Genomic DNA, 18886 nt, shown 5'->3' on the forward strand with positions numbered 1-18886 from the left:
CATATTTGCATTCGCGGTCCTCCGAGAGCAGATGTTGTTCCATCATGTATATGGCAGGTGTTTCCATGGTTCACTGACTTAAGTGTATTTATAACATTCGAGCTAAACCCCTGATTTAATTAAAGGCCTGAAACAAGAATGACGAAAAAGGGACACAAAGACACAAGTATATTTTACATAATAACTGAATTTAAATGAATGCACACGTCTAGTCTTTAAAATAAGTTAGTGAAGCTCCTGACAAAAAATATGCATATCTGAAAACTCTAAAATATATTTCATAAGCAAACCAACAGTGCAGCTTCTCACTTCTCCGTCCCAGCGACCCTTTGAAGAGACTATTTCTATGTGACATTTCTATTTAAATATCAAGAATATCTTAAGACTTGTTTTTTTCTTCATTATTGTTAGTTATTTGTTGTATTGTGACATAAAGAGCTCTTTTTATATATTTTTTTGGTTGTCGCCAACACATAAATGTCAGACCAAATTCAACAGCAAGCAAACATACCTTATACAACCTCAAGAAGTCTGAGTGCATGAAACGCTTGCTTTCTGTGCCGGCCCACAAAAGGAAATGCTCTTGATAAGTGGCGGTCCAAAAGGAAGGCCATCATTCTTGTCTTCATCTACAGTACTCCCTCCAATTTAGGCCAAAACACAGCAACCTAATGGAAAACAAGATTATCATTATTGGAGACAATACACAAAAAATTAACCTATTGAGTCCATAACAGCTGTTCTATACTTGTACTCCATGTGTTGATTGTGCTACAAAAACATTCTGCCTCTACAGCAAAAAAGTCTTCATTATATAGGTTATATTATTGTTTAATTACAGCATTATATTTGTTGTTTTGGAAATGGTAAAATGATTATCTCCGATATAAAATAAAAGGTTAATTTATAGGCAGTAATTTCTGCTCCATTGCACTCAGTCGGGTTACTTTCAGTAAGAAAAATATCAATTATTTGTTTAAAACATTCCAATTTAGTCAAAAATGTGTATAGTCATAACAATTTGTATGATTTGTAATAAGCCCAAATGCAAACGTGTATAATGATATATATATATATATATATATATATATATATATATATATATATATATATATATATATATATATATATATATATATATACATAACCTCCTGCTTCCATAATAAATATTAAATATATTTATGTTGTTAAAAGTATAACAGCCTTATTGTTTACTCTTCAGATTCAGATCAAAGTACTTTACTCAACACCAGATTAGCTTACACTAGCATCTCTGCTATCTTAGCTATTTGATATCATCGTTTTAATCTTGCAGTATTGTGAGCATTTGCAGTTTTAATAAGGACTTTTTTATTTATTTATTTTACTTTTGGAGGGCGTTGGGAACACCAATACATACAGCATTATCGTTTTGTTCCGGAAATAAGTGGGAAAAAAATGGCGCGAGCTGAGTATGTTGTCTAAATTCTAACGTGTAACAGCGTTATAGCTTGTAAACGATGTAATTACATGCTCTAACGTTACATTTTCGGATTTTACCTCTGATACGCTGGCGGCAAACGTCTCCACGAGAAAACTACAGCTAAGCAGTTAATGAGGAGTAACGGCGTCGGCGCGAATCACAATTCAGAGTGGAATTGTTGCATGAAATCTCGCGAGAACCACACTGAGTGCTGATCCAAGCAGGGCCGCGTCTCGCTGTAGTTTGATGTCGTGGCGGATCTCGCGAGAAAGTTTTGGCGGCGCTAAATGTCAGTGGAAAATTTGGCGTTTTTTGTAAACAAAAATGCATTAAACGGCATTTGTCTGGCATGTCCGCTATAAATTATTACTCTACCAAAAAGTAACAAATATACAGTTAAGGAACCATAAAATGTCTACAGGCTTTACTTGTAAAATGTACATTTTTTAATTAAAAAAATCCAAGTCCACATTTGATTAAACTTTTAACATTTAGATTTTAATGATCAATGAACAAAAACAGGTAATGCTCTGAAAACTCATGAATCCAGTTGCCGCTACAATGGAAACCTTTAGCGCTGGCTACCAAACCTTCAATGTGAACGAAAATTTAATTCTGCAGAGTATTTATCAGCCAGTTGCTGAATTAATAATATTAAATGATGATTGACTTACTGCCAACATCTATCTAGTTTAGTGCAGCTGCAAAACTAATGGAGCAGCTGAACAAAAACCTCCTGAACGCTTCACTAACTTCTCAAACACACATCACTCCACAGTAGAAACTACTACTACTAGATAGATAGATGATTCACCTCAGTATTGTTTTTTTATTATAGGCCTATGACTGAGACACATCTTCAGGTAAATGATGTGGAGATGTTTGCATATTGATGAGCTTCTTCAGTGCTCTGAGAGTGTTTATAGTGCTGTGACTTTAACACTTCATCACCGACACACACAACAATCTTCATCAACATGACCTTCATCATCATCTTCATCTGGACTCTCACAGCGTTTGCTCAAGGTTTGTGGAGCAAAAGTTCATTTCTTCTAGTATATGGTCCAAGTTTTGACTTGATTTTCTTCTTGTTGTGTGTTTCAGAGTGTAGAGGACAGATCAGCGTCACTCAGAGTCCCTCAACAACAGCACAGAGAGGAGAAACAGTCAGAATCAGCTGTAAAACCAGTACAGATGTGCGCAGATGGAATGATGGGGATGAAGGTTTAGCCTGGTACTTACAGAAACCTGGAGAAGCTCCTAAACTCCTGATTTATTATGTTAAAAACCTGTACACAGGAACTCCATCTAGATTCAGAGGCAGTGGATCTAAAAGTGATTTCTCTCTGACCATCAGTGAAGTCCAGACTGAAGATGCTGGACATTATTACTGTCAGAGTTTTCACTGCAGAACAGATTCAGATGGTGATTGTGTGGGTGATTATGTGTTTACACAGTGATAAAGAGTCGTACAAAAACCTCCTTCATTCAGAGTCTCAGAGACAGAACTGAAACTATCTCTCACTCAACAGAGCAGAAACAAATTAATAAGATCTTACAAAGAAGTTGAGTTGTATCATCATTTATTTTTGCTTATGATTTTTCTGAAATAATTTTTAAATACTGATATTTTCAGTCCTTCATGTTGAAATTCTGTCACTTTTTATCTTAGTGACTCTATTCTTCACTATTCAGTATATTTAGTTGATTTTCTACATTTAGGATTTATCCTAATTTTTTCTTTATAAACTGCTTGATCAGCATCATAACATGTTTTACTTAATCAGTATAATAAGTGAATTGATTTAAGCTCATGCCTCATAATGTAGATATTAACAGCATCATATAAACATTTCTCAATTTAAATTTCTGAGCAGATGATAATGAATACAAGTTATAATAAGATCAATGAATGCATTAACAATTCTAGAAAATAAATGTGAAAATCAAATACCAGGTTACCCAAAAGGTGCTTTTCACTGCCAAAAAAACCCAATCATTTCACCATATTAAGGGAACAGTAACACTTTATTTAAAGCCTTTATGTATAATGCACTATAATTATTCATAATGTGCATTTTAATACATTATATCTTGTCACAATTAATTATGAGTGAATTTAAAACGCATAGTGTGACAATGAACTGATAAGGATTTTAATGCATTAATTGTGGTTATTTATGTTTTATTATTTATATGATTGTACAAGGCATAATTCATGCATTAAAATTACATTTATAAAGCATTATACATAAAGGCTTTGTTAAAAAAAAGTGTTAACAAATTTATTTAAGAGTGAACCTGTTTTATATCAGGTGTAACATGACTCTCGATCAAACTCATTTGATTCAGTGATTCAGAGACAGGTGTGTGATGATCCTCATGTCTGTAAAAACCTGCAGAAACCATGGATTTGACAAAAAATGAAAGAATGAACTCATGTTTCTATTCAACTACAGTCAAACAAGTCTCATAGGAGAGAGTCCCAATAATATACTAAAGATATTGTTGTAGATTTCTTTAGAAGTGAACGGTCTAATATCATTCAAAACCTCCTAGCTTTTAGAACGTATAACATCATGTAAAAGATGAATCAGTAATTGTGTTTGGTGTCTGTTGATGAGGGACTGTGTTCAGGTAAATGATGTGGAGAGTGTTTGCATATTGATGAGCTGCTTCAGTGCTCTGAGAGTGTTTATAGTGCTGTGACTTTAACACTTCATCACCGACACACACAACAATCTTCATCAACATGACCTTCATCATCATCTTCATCTGGACTCTCACAGCGTTTGCTCAAGGTTTGTGGAGCACAAGTTCATTTCTTCAAGTATATGGTCCAAGTTTTGACTTGATTTTCTTCTTGTTGTGTGTTTCAGAGTGTAGAGGACAGATCAGCGTCACTCAGAGTCCCTCAACAACAGCAGAGAGAGCAGGAGAAACAGTCAGAATCAGCTGCAAAACCAGTACAGATGTGTTCAGTGACTTTTTGGGTTATCGTTTAGCCTGGTACTTACAGAAACCTGGAGAAGCTCCTAAACTCCTGATTTATTGGGCTAACCAACTCAAGTCAGGAACTCCATCTAGATTCAGTGGTAGTGGATCTAACAGTGATTTCTCTCTGACCATCAGTGGAGTCCAGACTGAAGATGCTGGACATTATTACTGTCAGAGTTTTCACAGTGGTGGTGTGTTCACACAGTGATAAAGAGTCGTACAAAAACCTCCTTCATTCAGAGTCTCAGAGACTGAACTGAAACTATCTCTCACTCCTGACACACAGAGACAAACACAGCAACTACACATGAATTCACATCTGAGTTAAGATTCAAATCATCTCTATTGGACCGAGATCAGTCTGAGACAGACGGGTCGATACAGAGTGTGTTCACTGACATCAGATTCTCAGATCTAACTGACCAGTGGCTGTTTTGTAGTTTACGTCACTAAAAGATTCACATTTGGTGTTTTCCCATTCATTTCGAATCATGTCCATAATTCTTTTTACTTCTCTTATAGAATTTTTCGGTCAAAAACGTTAGTTAGAACTGAAACTAAATCAGAGATCAGAGCGTTTAGCTAATCAAACCAAATCTAACTTTCATAATTATTTATATTAATTGTATTTTAAAAAGATCAGACACTCACAATTATAATTATATGGAATGTATCGTTAGAACACTAATTTGTAAAAAAACAAAACAAAACAAAACAATAATGCCTATGAAATTTAGATTTTTTTTTCAAACATTTATCCCATGCGTTTCAGAAACTCTATTACAGTTATATTACAGAATAGTTGAATGTATAGAAAGTTTTTTATAAATTAATTAAAATGCAATCATATGTTAGCAATAATAAGATTAATTGTGCATAGAAAATTATGCAATGGAATTTTACTTCAAAAAATATGGATATTATACTGGATGTTAATACAGACTAGTAAGTTAGCAGACTAAATCTACCTGGAACCATACATCAATTGATGACTTAATATATATAGACATATATATATATATATATATATATATATATATATATATATTTTTTTTTTTTTTTTTTTTTTTTTTTTTTTTTTTTTTTATTATAATTATTATTTATTTTTTTGCAAACTGGGAACATTAATAGAATATCCATTGTATATGAATCGATTAAATCATAAAATGTAATTATAAAAATAAACTGTTCTAACTTTATTTTTAACTTCAATAATTATTTCTAATAACTGTTGCCAAATGTTTGCTTAATTAAATTAAGCCAATTTAAAATATTATACATGTATGATAGAATTTACTGATCATAATTTTCATTCACTAAAACCACAGTGAACCACAGTGATTCATTCTAGAGAAAGAGTCGTACAAAATCCTCTATCACACTCCAACACACACACACACACACACACACACACACACACACACACACACACACACACACACAGACACACACACACACACACACACACACACATTGATATGAGACTCAACATCTGCTCTTTGCAACATCTAACTAAAGTCTTGTAATTCATTAATCACATTCATATTAAACATCCAAAATTTGAGTTTCTAAAAGATCATGTGTTCCTCATTTAATTAATTTCTAATCATCAATAAGGCCTGTGACCTCTGGAATGACCTTTGCCCTCAGTAACAAAATACTTTCTTCTTGTCATTTGAGTCACAAGGAAGTCTGTAGCTTCAGACGTGAAGTTTTTACTCGTAACAAAAAAATACACTAAACATCGTCTTCTGTAAGCCGTACACAGATTTACACAGAGATGATTTGCATTGAGCTCAAGCTTCAGGAGGTTATATATCTCTGTGAACAGAGTCTGAACCGACAGAAACCATGAGCTTCATCAGCATCTTCATCTGGATCTTCACCAGCTGCTGTTTCACAGGTCAAGAGATAAACCTATTCTAACTCATCATCTGTGCTAGAAATACTGTCCTTCAACAAATCCTGAAATCTGAATGTTTTTTGATATCTCAGCAGCTGGAGTCACAGTCACTCAGACACCTGAAGAGAAACCTGTTCAACCTGGAGACACAGTTACCATGTCCTGCAAAACCAGTCCTGAAGTTCACCAGGGTTGGGGAGTTCAGCCTCTTAGCTGGTACTTACAGAAACCTGGAGAAGCTCCTAAACTCCTGATTTATTACGCTAACCGTCTCCAGTCAGGAACTCCATCTAGATTCAGAGGAAGTGGATCTAACAGTGATTTCTCTCTGACCATCAGTGGAGTCCAGACTGAAGATGCTGGACATTATTACTGTCAGAGTTTTCACTGCAGAACAGATTCAGATGGTGATTGTGAGAGTGATTATGTGTTCACACAGTGATAAAGAGTCGTACAAAAACCTCCTTCATTCAGAGTCTCAGAGACTGAACTGAAACTATCTCTCACTCAACAGAGCAGAAACACAGATATGAAATAAATATAATTTTTCTTGAGCTTCAAAAGTGATTTTGAAGATAATTTGAAATAATTTAGATTTAGTCATAGTTTCTTACATCTCTGGTTTATCTGTTCTCATGTTCACTTCACATCCAATCTATATTTGTCAATGCATTTCTACAGAGCCTGATAATTATACAATCATACTGTAAACTGCTTGATAAATATAGTTAGTTTAGTTTATTAATCTTTCATGAATTTTCTGTTATGATCGTCATAATTAACTGTTTGAGGGAAGAAATATCACTAAAAGTGTTAAACACTATTAAACATGATCAGAATCAGTTCAGTAGCTTGTTTTCATCGATGCATTGAAATTAATATTGAAATAAAGCCCATTCATTATGTCTAAAGTGTTCATAAGATAAAAATACGGCAAGCTTAAGACATGAGAGGAATCTTAGTCTGCGATTTTTACCCTTTATGGGCATTTTTATCTTTTTAAAGCCTTTAAGTTCATTAGTTTACTAAAACTAGCAGACACACTTCATAAATGCAGAAGCGAAAGCGAATCTGTTCCAGTTGAGAGCATTAAACCAATCAAACAGTGTTTAGTGATTGTGACGCTCTCAGAATAGAGCAGCTCCGTCTCCAGAGACCATGTTCAAAGCCCAAGAGCTTCAGGTCACATTTACTGCTAAACGCAGCTGTTCTCAACTCTTACAATCCATCAACAGCAGCTGAAAGTTTAGTGAAGGAAGGACACGCTGAAACACAAATGTAAGGCGTTCAGAAGCTTTATTGAACGAACAGCAACGGCAGCAGATGGAAAGAGCGCTTGAGTATTGAGCTGTAAATCTGCTGTGAATCCTGCTGCTCTTCACTGGAGAAACATCAGCACTCGGAGCTCTTGAGGAACTCTCTCTCTTGATCTCCTCCTTCGTGTGTTACTCTGCAGACCAAGCTGTTGGCGTTTTCCCAGCGTGCTTTGCTGAGGCTCAGGACGCTGCTGCGGCTGTAGAGTCCGTCCCGCTCGCTCTCTGCGCTGGTCTGAACCCCGTCGCTGACCTCTGACCCGTCCAGCGTCCAGCTCACCTGCGCCCCCTGTGGAGAGTAAGAGCTGAGCAGGCAGAGCAGTGCTGCTGAGTCTCCAGAGATCTGCAGAGAAGAGGGAGGCAGCAGAGACACGGAGGGCTTCACTGCGGGACCAGCTGAAACACACAAACACACACAACACTCACTTCTTCACAGCTCACACACTATCTTCACTTTACTGTCCTTCATATAACACACACGTCCTGGATTCACGTCTAACGCCCCGTTAACGTTGTAGTAACTACTATCACCTAACAGAAGCTCAGATCAATCATTTAGTAAGTAATAGCACTCATTTGAAGCTGCTAGTTCACAGTTAGCTGATCAAAAACACTATTTCTTCACATCTCCTGGAGAACTCCTAAGAAGTACAGGTTTATAATTCATGTCAATTATTCATAATAAAGAATTAATTCTAAAATTAAGATGACGTTAACACACTAGTCATGACTAATTATTTGGATCCGTATTTTAAAGATCATGGTAACCTCCTAATAATTTAAATCTAGTAAAGTGAATCACAAACCAGAGTCTTATAAGAAGTTGACAGTGACTTCAGTAATTACTAGAGAGTTATCACAAACAAGTACTGATCCAAAAAATACTCATTCCTTCAGAAGAATGTAGTAACACCCGAATAACTTTACTTTACAAAACCTGCAAAAGTGTAGAAAGATTTCAGTCGTTACTTCATGATCTTCACTTTAGAGTACTGATGCTGATAATTAATAACTCTCTCTGAAGTATTTGGTAAAACTTGAGTCATTAACAGTGGGTTACCATGACCTTCACTTTAGAATTAATTCTACTTTATGTATTCTTCATATTAATTATGAACTTGTACGCAGTAATTCTTACTAGTTCTTGGGGAGGTATGAAACAAATAATAACTTACTAATTCATTAATCAGAGTTTCTTGTTAGTTAGTAGTAGTTACTAGAGAGCTAATATTACTTTACTCCTGTGTTTTTATTAATTAATGATGGGACCGTACTCTAAAGTGTTACCAAATGAAGTCTAATATATTCTCAGTTAAATCAATATTCACTGCTATTCAATGTAAAGTGTATTTCTAAATATAAATCTGTTCTGTAAAGCACACGTGATATATGGAGAATCATACAGTAATTTGATCTTTTCTGAATAAGATACAGATTAATCTCAAACTGATTTAAAAACATTTCTACTTTAAAATATTGCAATTTGAACATATTAAGTGACTCACAATCATAAATATGACTACATAAGTTAATATAAGTTAGAAATTTTGATTCTCTTTTCTCTTTGTCTGATAATGATGCATATAAAATAATTTTTTAAAATCTGTTTCTTTAAACATTTTGCGTCACGCATTTCAAAAAGTTATTTTAAATGCACCAATAATCTTGGAAAATGATGTATTTAGAAGCAATTAAATATGTCAGAAAATATTGCACACTCTATATTAAAATGAATTAAACGTTAGGAATAATTATATCTGAAATTATCACCTTAAAGTAAAAATTATTTTTAAAATAATCAGAAAAAATTAATGTCAAAAAATAGCAATAAATATAAACATGTATCTGGAAAATAGAAGACAAGTTTTAAATATATAACAATTAATTTTACTTTTTACTTTTAAAAATTTTTACTTTTATTTCTTGTTGCTACATGGTCACTTAAATAATCTAAAAAAAGTAAAACAATATATTTTAATGATAGAATTGAAGACTTACTGATCGTGAGTTTAGTTCCTCCACCAAAAGTCCACCACAGTGTTTTATTCTAGAGAAAGAGTCGTACAAAAACCTCCGTCACACTCAGATAAACACACACACACACACACACACACACACACACACACACTCACACACATACTCACACACATACACACACAGACACACACACACACACTCACACACATACTCACACACATACACACACACACACACACACACACACTCATCATCAGCTCTTCTCATCATTATCAACATCAAAATGGCACCAAATGTTTATCTTTAAAAAAGATTGAAGGCTGAAATCATTCGTTTCAAAAAATATTTTTTAATCACAAATACATGAATCACATTTACACTCATTTTATTGAGAAGTAAAACTTAAGGTTCCCCTTTAGATGACCTTTGACCTATTATAAAGTATAAAGGATGATGTAAAACCTGCACAACAGATAACATTCTGTCCAAAAAAAATTAATGTTAAAAATATCAACCTGAAATAACATGAAATCGAAAAAGTAATCGAAGCAGCAAAACGGCATATTTCTATTGCCTCGAGTTAAACTTCATTTGCATATTGATGAGCTGCTTCAGTGCTCTGAGAGTGTTTATAGTGCTGTGACTTTAACACTTCATCACCGACACACACAACAATCTTCATCAACATGACCTTCATCATCATCTTCATCTGGACTCTCACAGCGTTTGCTCAAGGTTTGTGGAGCACAAGTTCATTTCTTCAAGTATATGGTCCAAGTTTTGACTTGATTTTCTTCTTGTTGTGTGTTTCAGAGTGTAGAGGACAGATCAGCGTCACTCAGAGTCCCTCAACAACAGCAGAGAGAGCAGGAGAAACAGTCAGAATCAGCTGCAAAACCAGTACAGATGTGTACAGATACAGTGATGGGGATGATGCTTTCTTCTGGTATTCACAGAAACCTGGAGAAGCTCCTAAACTCCTGATTTTTTACGCTAACCAACTCAAGTCAGGAACTCCATCTAGATTCAGTGGCAGTGGATCTAAAAGTGATTTCTCTCTGACCATCAGTGGAGTCCAGACTGAAGATGCTGGACATTATTACTGTCAGAGTTTTCACTGCAGAACAGATTCAGATGGTGATTGTGAGAGTGATTATGTGTTCACACAGTGATAAAGAGTCGTACAAAAACCTCCTTCATTCAGAGTCTCAGAGACTGAACTGAAACTATCTCTCACTCCTGACACACAGAGACAAACACAGCAACTACACAAGAACTCACATCTGAGTTAAGATTCAAATCATCTCTATTCGACCGAGATCAGTCCGAGATACAGAGTGTGTTCACTGACATCAGATTCTCAGATCTAACTGACCAGTGGCTGTTTTATAGTTTACGTCACCAAAAAAAATTCACATTTTGTAGTTTTCCAATTCATTTCGAATCATGTCCATGATTTTTTTGACTTTTCTTATAGAATTTTTCGGTCAAAAACTTTAGTTAGAACTGAAACTAAATCAGAGATCAGAGCGTTTAGCTAATCAAACTAAATCTAACTTTCATAATTATTTATATTAATTGTATTTTAAAAAGATCAGACACTCACAATCATAATTATGTGGAATGTATCGTTAGAACACTAATTTGAAAAAAAAAAAAAAAAAAAATATTTTATCATTTTGTCTGACAATGATGCCTATGAAATTTAGATTTTTTTATTTTCAAATATTTATCCCATGCGTTTCAGAAACTCTATTACAGTTATATTACAGAATAGTTGAATGTATAGAAAGTTTTTATAAATTAATTAAAATGCAATCATATGTTAGCAATAATAAGATTAATTGTGCATAGAAAATTATGCAATGGAATTTTACTTCAAAAAATATGGATATTATACTGGATGTTAATACAGACTAGTAAGTTAGCAGACTAAATCTACCTGGAACCATACATCAATTGATGACTTAATATATATAGACATATATCATATATATATATATATATATATATATATATATATATATATATATATATATATATATATATATATATATATATATTTTTTTTTTTTTTTTTTTTTTTTTAATTATAATTATTATTTATTTTTTTGCAAACTGGGAACATTAATAGAATATCCATTGTATATGAATCGATTAAATCATAAAATGTAATTATAAAAATAAACTGTTCTAACTTTATTTTTAACTTCAATAATTATTTCTAATAACTGTTGCCAAATGTTTGCTTAATTAAATTAAGCCAATTTAAAATATTATACATGTATGATAGAATTTACTGATCATAATTTTCATTCACTAAAACCACAGTGAACCACAGTGATTCATTCTAGAGAAAGAGTCGTACAAAATCCTCTATCACACTCCAACACACACACACACACACACACACACACACACACACACACACACACACACACACACACACACACACACACACACACACACACACACACACACACACACACACACACACACACACACATTGATATGAGACTCAACATCTGCTCTTTGCAACATCTAACTAAAGTCTTGTAATTCATTAATCACATTCATATTAAACATCCAAAATTTGAGTTTCTAAAAGATCATGTGTTCCTCATTTAATTAATTTCTAATCATCAATAAGGCCTGTGACCTCTGGAATGACTTTGCCCTCAGTAACAAAATACTTTCTTCTTGTCATTTGAGTCACAAGGAAGTCTGTAGCTTCAGACGTGAAGTTTTTACTCGTAACAAAAAAATACACTAAACATCGTCTTCTGTAAGCCGCAGACACAGATTTACACAGAGATGATTTGCATTGAGCTCAAGCTTCAGGAGGTTATATATCTCTGTGAACAGAGTCTGAACCGACAGAAACCATGAGCTTCATCAGCATCTTCATCTGGATCTTCACCAGCTGCTGTTTCACAGGTCAAGAGATAAACCTATTCTAACTCATCATCTGTGCTAGAAATACTGTCCTTCAACAAATCCTGAAATCTGAATGTTTTTTGATATCTCAGCAGCTGGAGTCACAGTCACTCAGACACCTGAAGAGAAACCTGTTCAACCTGGAGACACAGTTACCATGTCCTGCAAAACCAGTCCTGAAGTTCACCAGGGTTGGGGAGTTCAGCCTCTTAGCTGGTACTTACAGAAACCTGGAGAAGCTCCTAAACTCCTGATTTATTACGCTAACCGTCTCCAGTCAGGAACTCCATCTAGATTCAGAGGAAGTGGATCTAAAAGTGATTTCTCTCTGACCATCAGTGGAGTCCAGACTGAAGATGCTGGACATTATTACTGTCAGAGTTTTCACTGCAGAACAGATTCAGATGGTGATTGTGAGAGTGATTATGTGTTCACACAGTGATAAAGAGTCGTACAAAAACCTCCTTCATTCAGAGTCTCAGAGACTGAACTGAAACTATCTCTCACTCAACAGAGCAGAAACACAGATATGAAATAAATATAATTTTTCTTGAGCTTCAAAAGTGATTTTGAAGATAATTTGAAATAATTTAGATTTAGTCATAGTTTCTTACATCTCTGGTTTATCTGTTCTCATGTTCACTTCACATCCAATCTATATTTGTCAATGCATTTCTACAGAGCCTGATAATTATACAATCATACTGTAAACTGCTTGATAAATATAGTTAGTTTAGTTTATTAATCTTTCATGAATTTTCTGTTATGATCGTCATAATTAACTGTTTGAGGGAAGAAATATCACTAAAAGTGTTAAACACTATTAAACATGATCAGAATCAGTTCAGTAGCTTGTTTTCATCGATGCATTGAAATTAATATTGAAATAAAGCCCATTCATTATGTCTAAAGTGTTCATAAGATAAAATACGGCAAGCTTAAGACATGAGAGGAATCTTAGTCTGCGATTTTTACCCTTTATGGGCATTTTTTATCTTTTTAAAGCCTTTAAGTTCATTAGTTTACTAAAACTAGCAGACACACTTCATAAATGCAGAAGCGAAAGCGAATCTGTTCCAGTTGAGAGCATTAAACCAATCAAACAGTGTTTAGTGATTGTGACGCTCTCAGAATAGAGCAGCTCCGTCTCCAGAGACCATGTTCAAAGCCCAAGAGCTTCAGGTCACATTTACTGCTAAACGCAGCTGTTCTCAACTCTTACAATCCATCAACAGCAGCTGAAAGTTTAGTGAAGGAAGGACACGCTGAAACACAAATGTAAGGCGTTCAGAAGCTTTATTGAACGAACAGCAACGGCAGCAGATGGAAAGAGCGCTTGAGTATTGAGCTGTAAATCTGCTGTGAATCCTGCTGCTCTTCACTGGAGAAACATCAGCACTCGGAGCTCTTGAGGAACTCTCTCTCTTGATCTCCTCCTTCGTGTGTTACTCTGCAGACCAAGCTGTTGGCGTTTTCCCAGCGTGCTTTGCTGAGGCTCAGGACGCTGCTGCGGCTGTAGAGTCCGTCCCGCTCGCTCTCTGCGCTGGTCTGAACCCCGTCGCTGACCTCTGACCCGTCCAGCGTCCAGCTCACCTGCGCCCCCTGTGGAGAGTAAGAGCTGAGCAGGCAGAGCAGTGCTGCTGAGTCTCCAGAGATCTGCAGAGAAGAGGGAGGCAGCAGAGACACGGAGGGCTTCACTGCGGGACCAGCTGAAACACACAAACACACACAACACTCACTTCTTCACAGCTCACACACTATCTTCACTTTACTGTCCTTCATATAACACACACGTCCTGGATTCACGTCTAACGCCCCGTTAACGTTGTAGTAACTACTATCACCTAACAGAAGCTCAGATCAATCATTTAGTAAGTAATAGCACTCATTTGAAGCTGCTAGTTCACAGTTAGCTGATCAAAAAACACTATTTCTTCACATCTCCTGGAGAACTCCTAAGAAGTACTGTGTACAGGTTTATAACTCATGTGAATTATTCTTAATAAAGAATTAATTCTAAAATTAAGATGACGTTAACACACTAGTCATGACTAATTATTTGGATCCGTATTTTAAAGATCATGGTAACCTCCTAATAATTTAAATCTAGTAAAGTGAATCACAAACCAGAGTCTTATAAGAAGTTGACAGTGACTTCAGTAATTACTAGAGAGTTATCACAATCAAGTACTGATCCAAAAAATACTCATTCCTTCAGAAGAATGTAGTAACACCAGAATAACTTTACTTTACAAAACCTGCAAAAGTGTAGAAAGATTTCAGTCGTTACTTCATGATCTTCACTTTAGAGTACTGATGCTGATAATTAATAACTCTCTCTGAAGTATTTGGTAAAACTTGAGTCATTAACAGTGGGTTACCATGACCTTCACTTTAGAATTAATTCTACTTTATGTATTCTTCATATTAATTATGAACTTGTACGCAGTAATTCTTACTAGTTCTTGGGGAGGTATGACACAAATAATAACTTACTAATTCATTAATCAGAGTTTCTTGTTAGTTAGTAGTAGTTACTAGAGAGCTAATATTACTTTACTCCTGTGTTTTTATTAATTAATGATGGGACCGTACTCTAAAGTGTTACTAAATGAAGTCTAATATATTCTCAGTTAAATCAATATTCACTGCTATTCAATGTAAAGTGTATTTCTAAATATAAATCTGTTCTATAAAGCACACGTGATATATGGAGAATCATACAGTAATTTGATCTTTTCTGAATAAAATACAGATTAATCTCAAACTGATTTAAAATTTTTTTTATATGTTTAAATATCGCAAGACTCACAATCATCAATATGAATAAATATAAGTTAAAATTTAGATTTTTTTTCTCTTTGTCTGATAATGATGCCTATAAAACAATTTTTTTAATCTGTTTCATTAAACATTTTGCGTCACGCATTTCAAAAAGTTATTTTAAATACACCAGTAATCTTGGAAAAATTATGTATTTAAAGCAATTAAACGTGTCAGAAAATATTGCACACTCTATATTAAAAATAAATTAAATGTTAGGAATAATTCTATCTGAAATTATTAATTTAAAGTAAAAATTATTATTAGAAATATGCCTTGAAGTGAAAAAAGATTATGTCAATAAATAGCAATAAATATAAATATAAATTTGAAAAATAGCAGACAAGTTTTTAATATATTACAATTAATATTTTTAACTTTTTTTATCTTGTTGCTACATGGTCACTTAAATAATCAAAAAACAGTAAAACAATATATTTTAATGATAGAATTGAAGACTTACTGATCGTGAGTTTAGTTCCTCCACCAAAAGTGTACCACAATGTTTTATTCTAGAGAAAGAGTCGTACAAAAACCTCCGTCACACTCAGATAAACACACACACACACACACACACACACACACACACACACACACACACACACACACACACACACACACACACACACTCATCATCAGCTCTTCTCATCATCAACATCAAAATGGCAACAAATGTTTATCTTTAAAAAAGATTGAAGGCTGAAATCATTAGATTCAAAAAAAAATTTTAATCACAAATACATGAATCACATTTACACTCATTTTATTCAGAAGTAAAACTTAAGGTTTCCTATTAGATGACCTTTGACCTATTATAAAGTATAAAGGATGATGTAAAACCTGCACAACAGGTAACACTCTGTCAGAAAAAAATTAATGTTAAAAATATCAACCTGAAATAACATGAAATCGAAAAAGTAATCAAAGCAGCAAAACGGCATATTTCTATTGCCTCGAGTTAAACTTCATTTGCATATTGATGAGCTGCTTCAGTGCTCTGAGAGTGTTTATAGTGCTGTGACTTTAACACTTCATCACCGACACACACAACAATCTTCATCAACATGACCTTCATCATCATCTTCATCTGGACTCTCACAGCGTTTGCTCAAGGTTTGTGGAGCAAAAGTTCATTTCTTCTAGTATATGGTCCAAGTTTTGACTTGATTTTCTTCTTGTTGTGTGTTTCAGAGTGTAGAGGACAGATCAGCGTCACTCAGAGTCCCTCAACAACAGCAGAGAGAGGAGAAACAGTCAGAATCAGCTGCAAAACCAGTACAGATGTGCGCAGATACAGTGATGGGGATGATGCTTTCTTCTGGTATTCACAGAAACCTGGAGAAGCTCCTAAACTCCTGATTTTTTACGCTAACCAACTCAAGTCAGGAACTCCATCTAGATTCAGTGGTAGTGGATCTAACAGTGATTTCTCTCTGACCATCAGTGGAGTCCAGACTGAAGATGCTGGACATTATTACTGTCAGAGTTTTCACTGCAGAACAGATTCAGATGGTGATTGTGAGAGTGATTATGTGTTCACACAGTGATAAAGAGTCGTACAAAAACCTCCTTCATTCAGAGTCTCAGAGACTGAACTGAAACTATCTCTCACTCCTGACACACAGAGACAAACACAGCAACTACACAAGAACTCACATCTGAGTTAAGATTCAAATCATCTCTATTCGACCGAGATCAGTCTGAGACAGACGGGTCGATTCAACTATGCTCTGATCAAAAAACACACTACAGTTTTCTCAGTTCAGTGTCCAGTGTAGGGTTTTTTTGTGGATTTTATCATAACGTATCTCTGCCTTATAAAACTAAACGGTCTCATCGCTCCATGAGAAGAAGTGAAAGAGTTGAGAGCGTTGAAGCTGTGAGTCTGAGCTGAAATCAGATTAGCGTTGACAGCTTGAGAGATCCTGACGCAGCTCCGTCTCCAGAGACCATGTTCAAACCCAGAGAGCTTCAGGTCACATTTACTGCCAAACGCAGCTGTTCTCAACTCTTACAATCCATCAACAGCAGCTGAAAGAAAATTGAAATGCACCTTTAAGGCATCTGTGCTTGCGTTTACCAAGGACTGGTTGATGAAAAAGAGTGACAGTGCTACTAATAAAAGTTAGTGCTTTGCTGTGTTATTGTGGATATTTTTATTTTATTAAGATGGCATGAAGGTGAGAACAGGGAGAAAAAGGCGTGCACAGGAAGCAGAGGAAACGATTTCAGGAGCAAAGCTGTAGTATCATAAAAACCGTAAAGATAGCCGCGTGATTGAGTTCAATGTGTTTAAGTCCGCTGGATGGCACAGTGGAAACAGGTGGATAAATGCAGCAAAAGTACAATTTTAGATTCTAACCTTTCAGTGAAGTTAGTAAAAGAACAATAGTTTCTACTTTTAAGTGTGGAGGACATTTTAGAAACGTGAGGAACCTTCTTCAACTATAAAGAACCTTTTGTGGGATGAAAAGGTTTATAAGATTCTGGAGGTAGTTCATGGAGACATTAACTTCCAGTAAAAACCTTTATTTTTAAGAAAGTAAATTAATTCTAGAATTCTAAAATGATGATATGCAAGATGCATTTTGAAAACCCGAAAATGCACGATCACAAAAAGGCAATGAAGTGATGCCGTGTGAACTAAAATCCAAGCCTCAGTCCTCTTTCTTGAGTATTAAGCAGGAGGACTGTCTTCCCACCCAGAAACCTGGCAGAAGTTTCTCCTTGATGGGATTTTTAAACCTGTGGAGAAGTTTGACTTCCTTTTTCTTTGAATCTTGCTGTGTCTCTACGGCGTAGAAGCAGAGCAGGCCGGCGGGCTGATCCACGTACACCCCTATAGTGCAGCACTGAGGCACGTCTGACAGCCTGCTGCTGGCTCCTTTGTGCCAGGCGTCATAGCAGGAGCCGGCCCAGCCCAGACCCCACGACTCCTCGTTCTCCCCGAGGCCACAGGGACCGCCTCCTGCCTTCCTCCCGGCGCCCTCGTATGCTGCTCCTATAACCACCCAGCCAGAGTACAGCACCTCCCAATAACAGCGGGACGCCCAGACAGACTCCTTACACAGCACCTGAACACATGCACGCCATTATTTAGAAAATAATGCATGAGAGAGATAAAGTATCTTTTTATGCATTCTAAAATACTGCCACCACTCGAAACGTACGACGTCCTGAATACACTTTGTTCACTTTATATTTTGTGTGTGTGTCTGTATGTGTGTGTGTGTGTGTGTGTATGTGCATGTGTGTATGTGTGTGTGTGTATGTGTCTGTATGTGTGTATGTGTGTGTGTATGTGTCTGTATGTGTGTGTGTGTGTGTGTGTGTATGTGTGTGTGTATGTGTGTATGTGTTTCTGTGTGTATGTGTGTATGTATGTGTGTCTGTATGTGTGTGTGTGTGTGTGTGTGTGTGTGTGTGTGTATGTGTGTCTGTGTGTATGTGTGTCTGTATGTGTGTGTGTGTGTGT

The 18886-nt window shown here is 35.4% G+C and overlaps 7 gene segments (V, D, J or C); 5 read left to right on the top strand and 2 right to left on the bottom strand.

Annotated features, from left to right (window-relative positions):
* Window positions 1-3979: 3979 nt before the first annotated feature.
* On the top strand, window positions 3980-4682 carry LOC122329706. The segment is given in 2 exon segments: window positions 3980-4263; window positions 4342-4682. Coding segments are annotated over 2 exon segments (375 nt in total).
* A 1588-nt stretch (window positions 4683-6270) lies between these two features.
* On the top strand, window positions 6271-6884 carry LOC122329703. The segment is given in 2 exon segments: window positions 6271-6362; window positions 6455-6884. Coding segments are annotated over 2 exon segments (402 nt in total).
* A 757-nt stretch (window positions 6885-7641) lies between these two features.
* The window catches only part of LOC122329698, a 610329-nt gene continuing 599084 nt past the window's right edge, over window positions 7642-18886 (bottom strand). Inside the window, 2 exon segments of the V gene segment in view lie at window positions 7642-8071; window positions 9674-9704. Of these exon segments, the coding sequence occupies window positions 7755-8071; window positions 9674-9704 (348 nt within the window).
* Window positions 10249-10885, top strand: LOC122329702. The segment is given in 2 exon segments: window positions 10249-10387; window positions 10466-10885. Coding segments are annotated over 2 exon segments (408 nt in total).
* LOC122329704 lies at window positions 12497-13112 on the top strand. The segment is given in 2 exon segments: window positions 12497-12588; window positions 12681-13112. Coding segments are annotated over 2 exon segments (402 nt in total).
* Window positions 13868-18886, bottom strand: part of LOC122329697 — a 601685-nt gene continuing 596666 nt past the window's right edge. Inside the window, 2 exon segments of the V gene segment in view lie at window positions 13868-14297; window positions 15875-15909. Coding sequence covers window positions 13981-14297; window positions 15875-15909 — 352 coding nt within the window.
* Window positions 16386-18886, top strand: part of LOC122329696 — a 603783-nt gene continuing 601282 nt past the window's right edge. The window contains 2 exon segments of the V gene segment in view: window positions 16386-16524; window positions 16603-16945. Of these exon segments, the coding sequence occupies window positions 16476-16524; window positions 16603-16945 (392 nt within the window).

The sequence above is a fragment of the Puntigrus tetrazona genome, chromosome 24, assembly GCF_018831695.1.
Source record: "Puntigrus tetrazona isolate hp1 chromosome 24, ASM1883169v1, whole genome shotgun sequence".
Classification (NCBI taxonomy): Eukaryota; Metazoa; Chordata; class Actinopteri; order Cypriniformes; family Cyprinidae; genus Puntigrus; species Puntigrus tetrazona.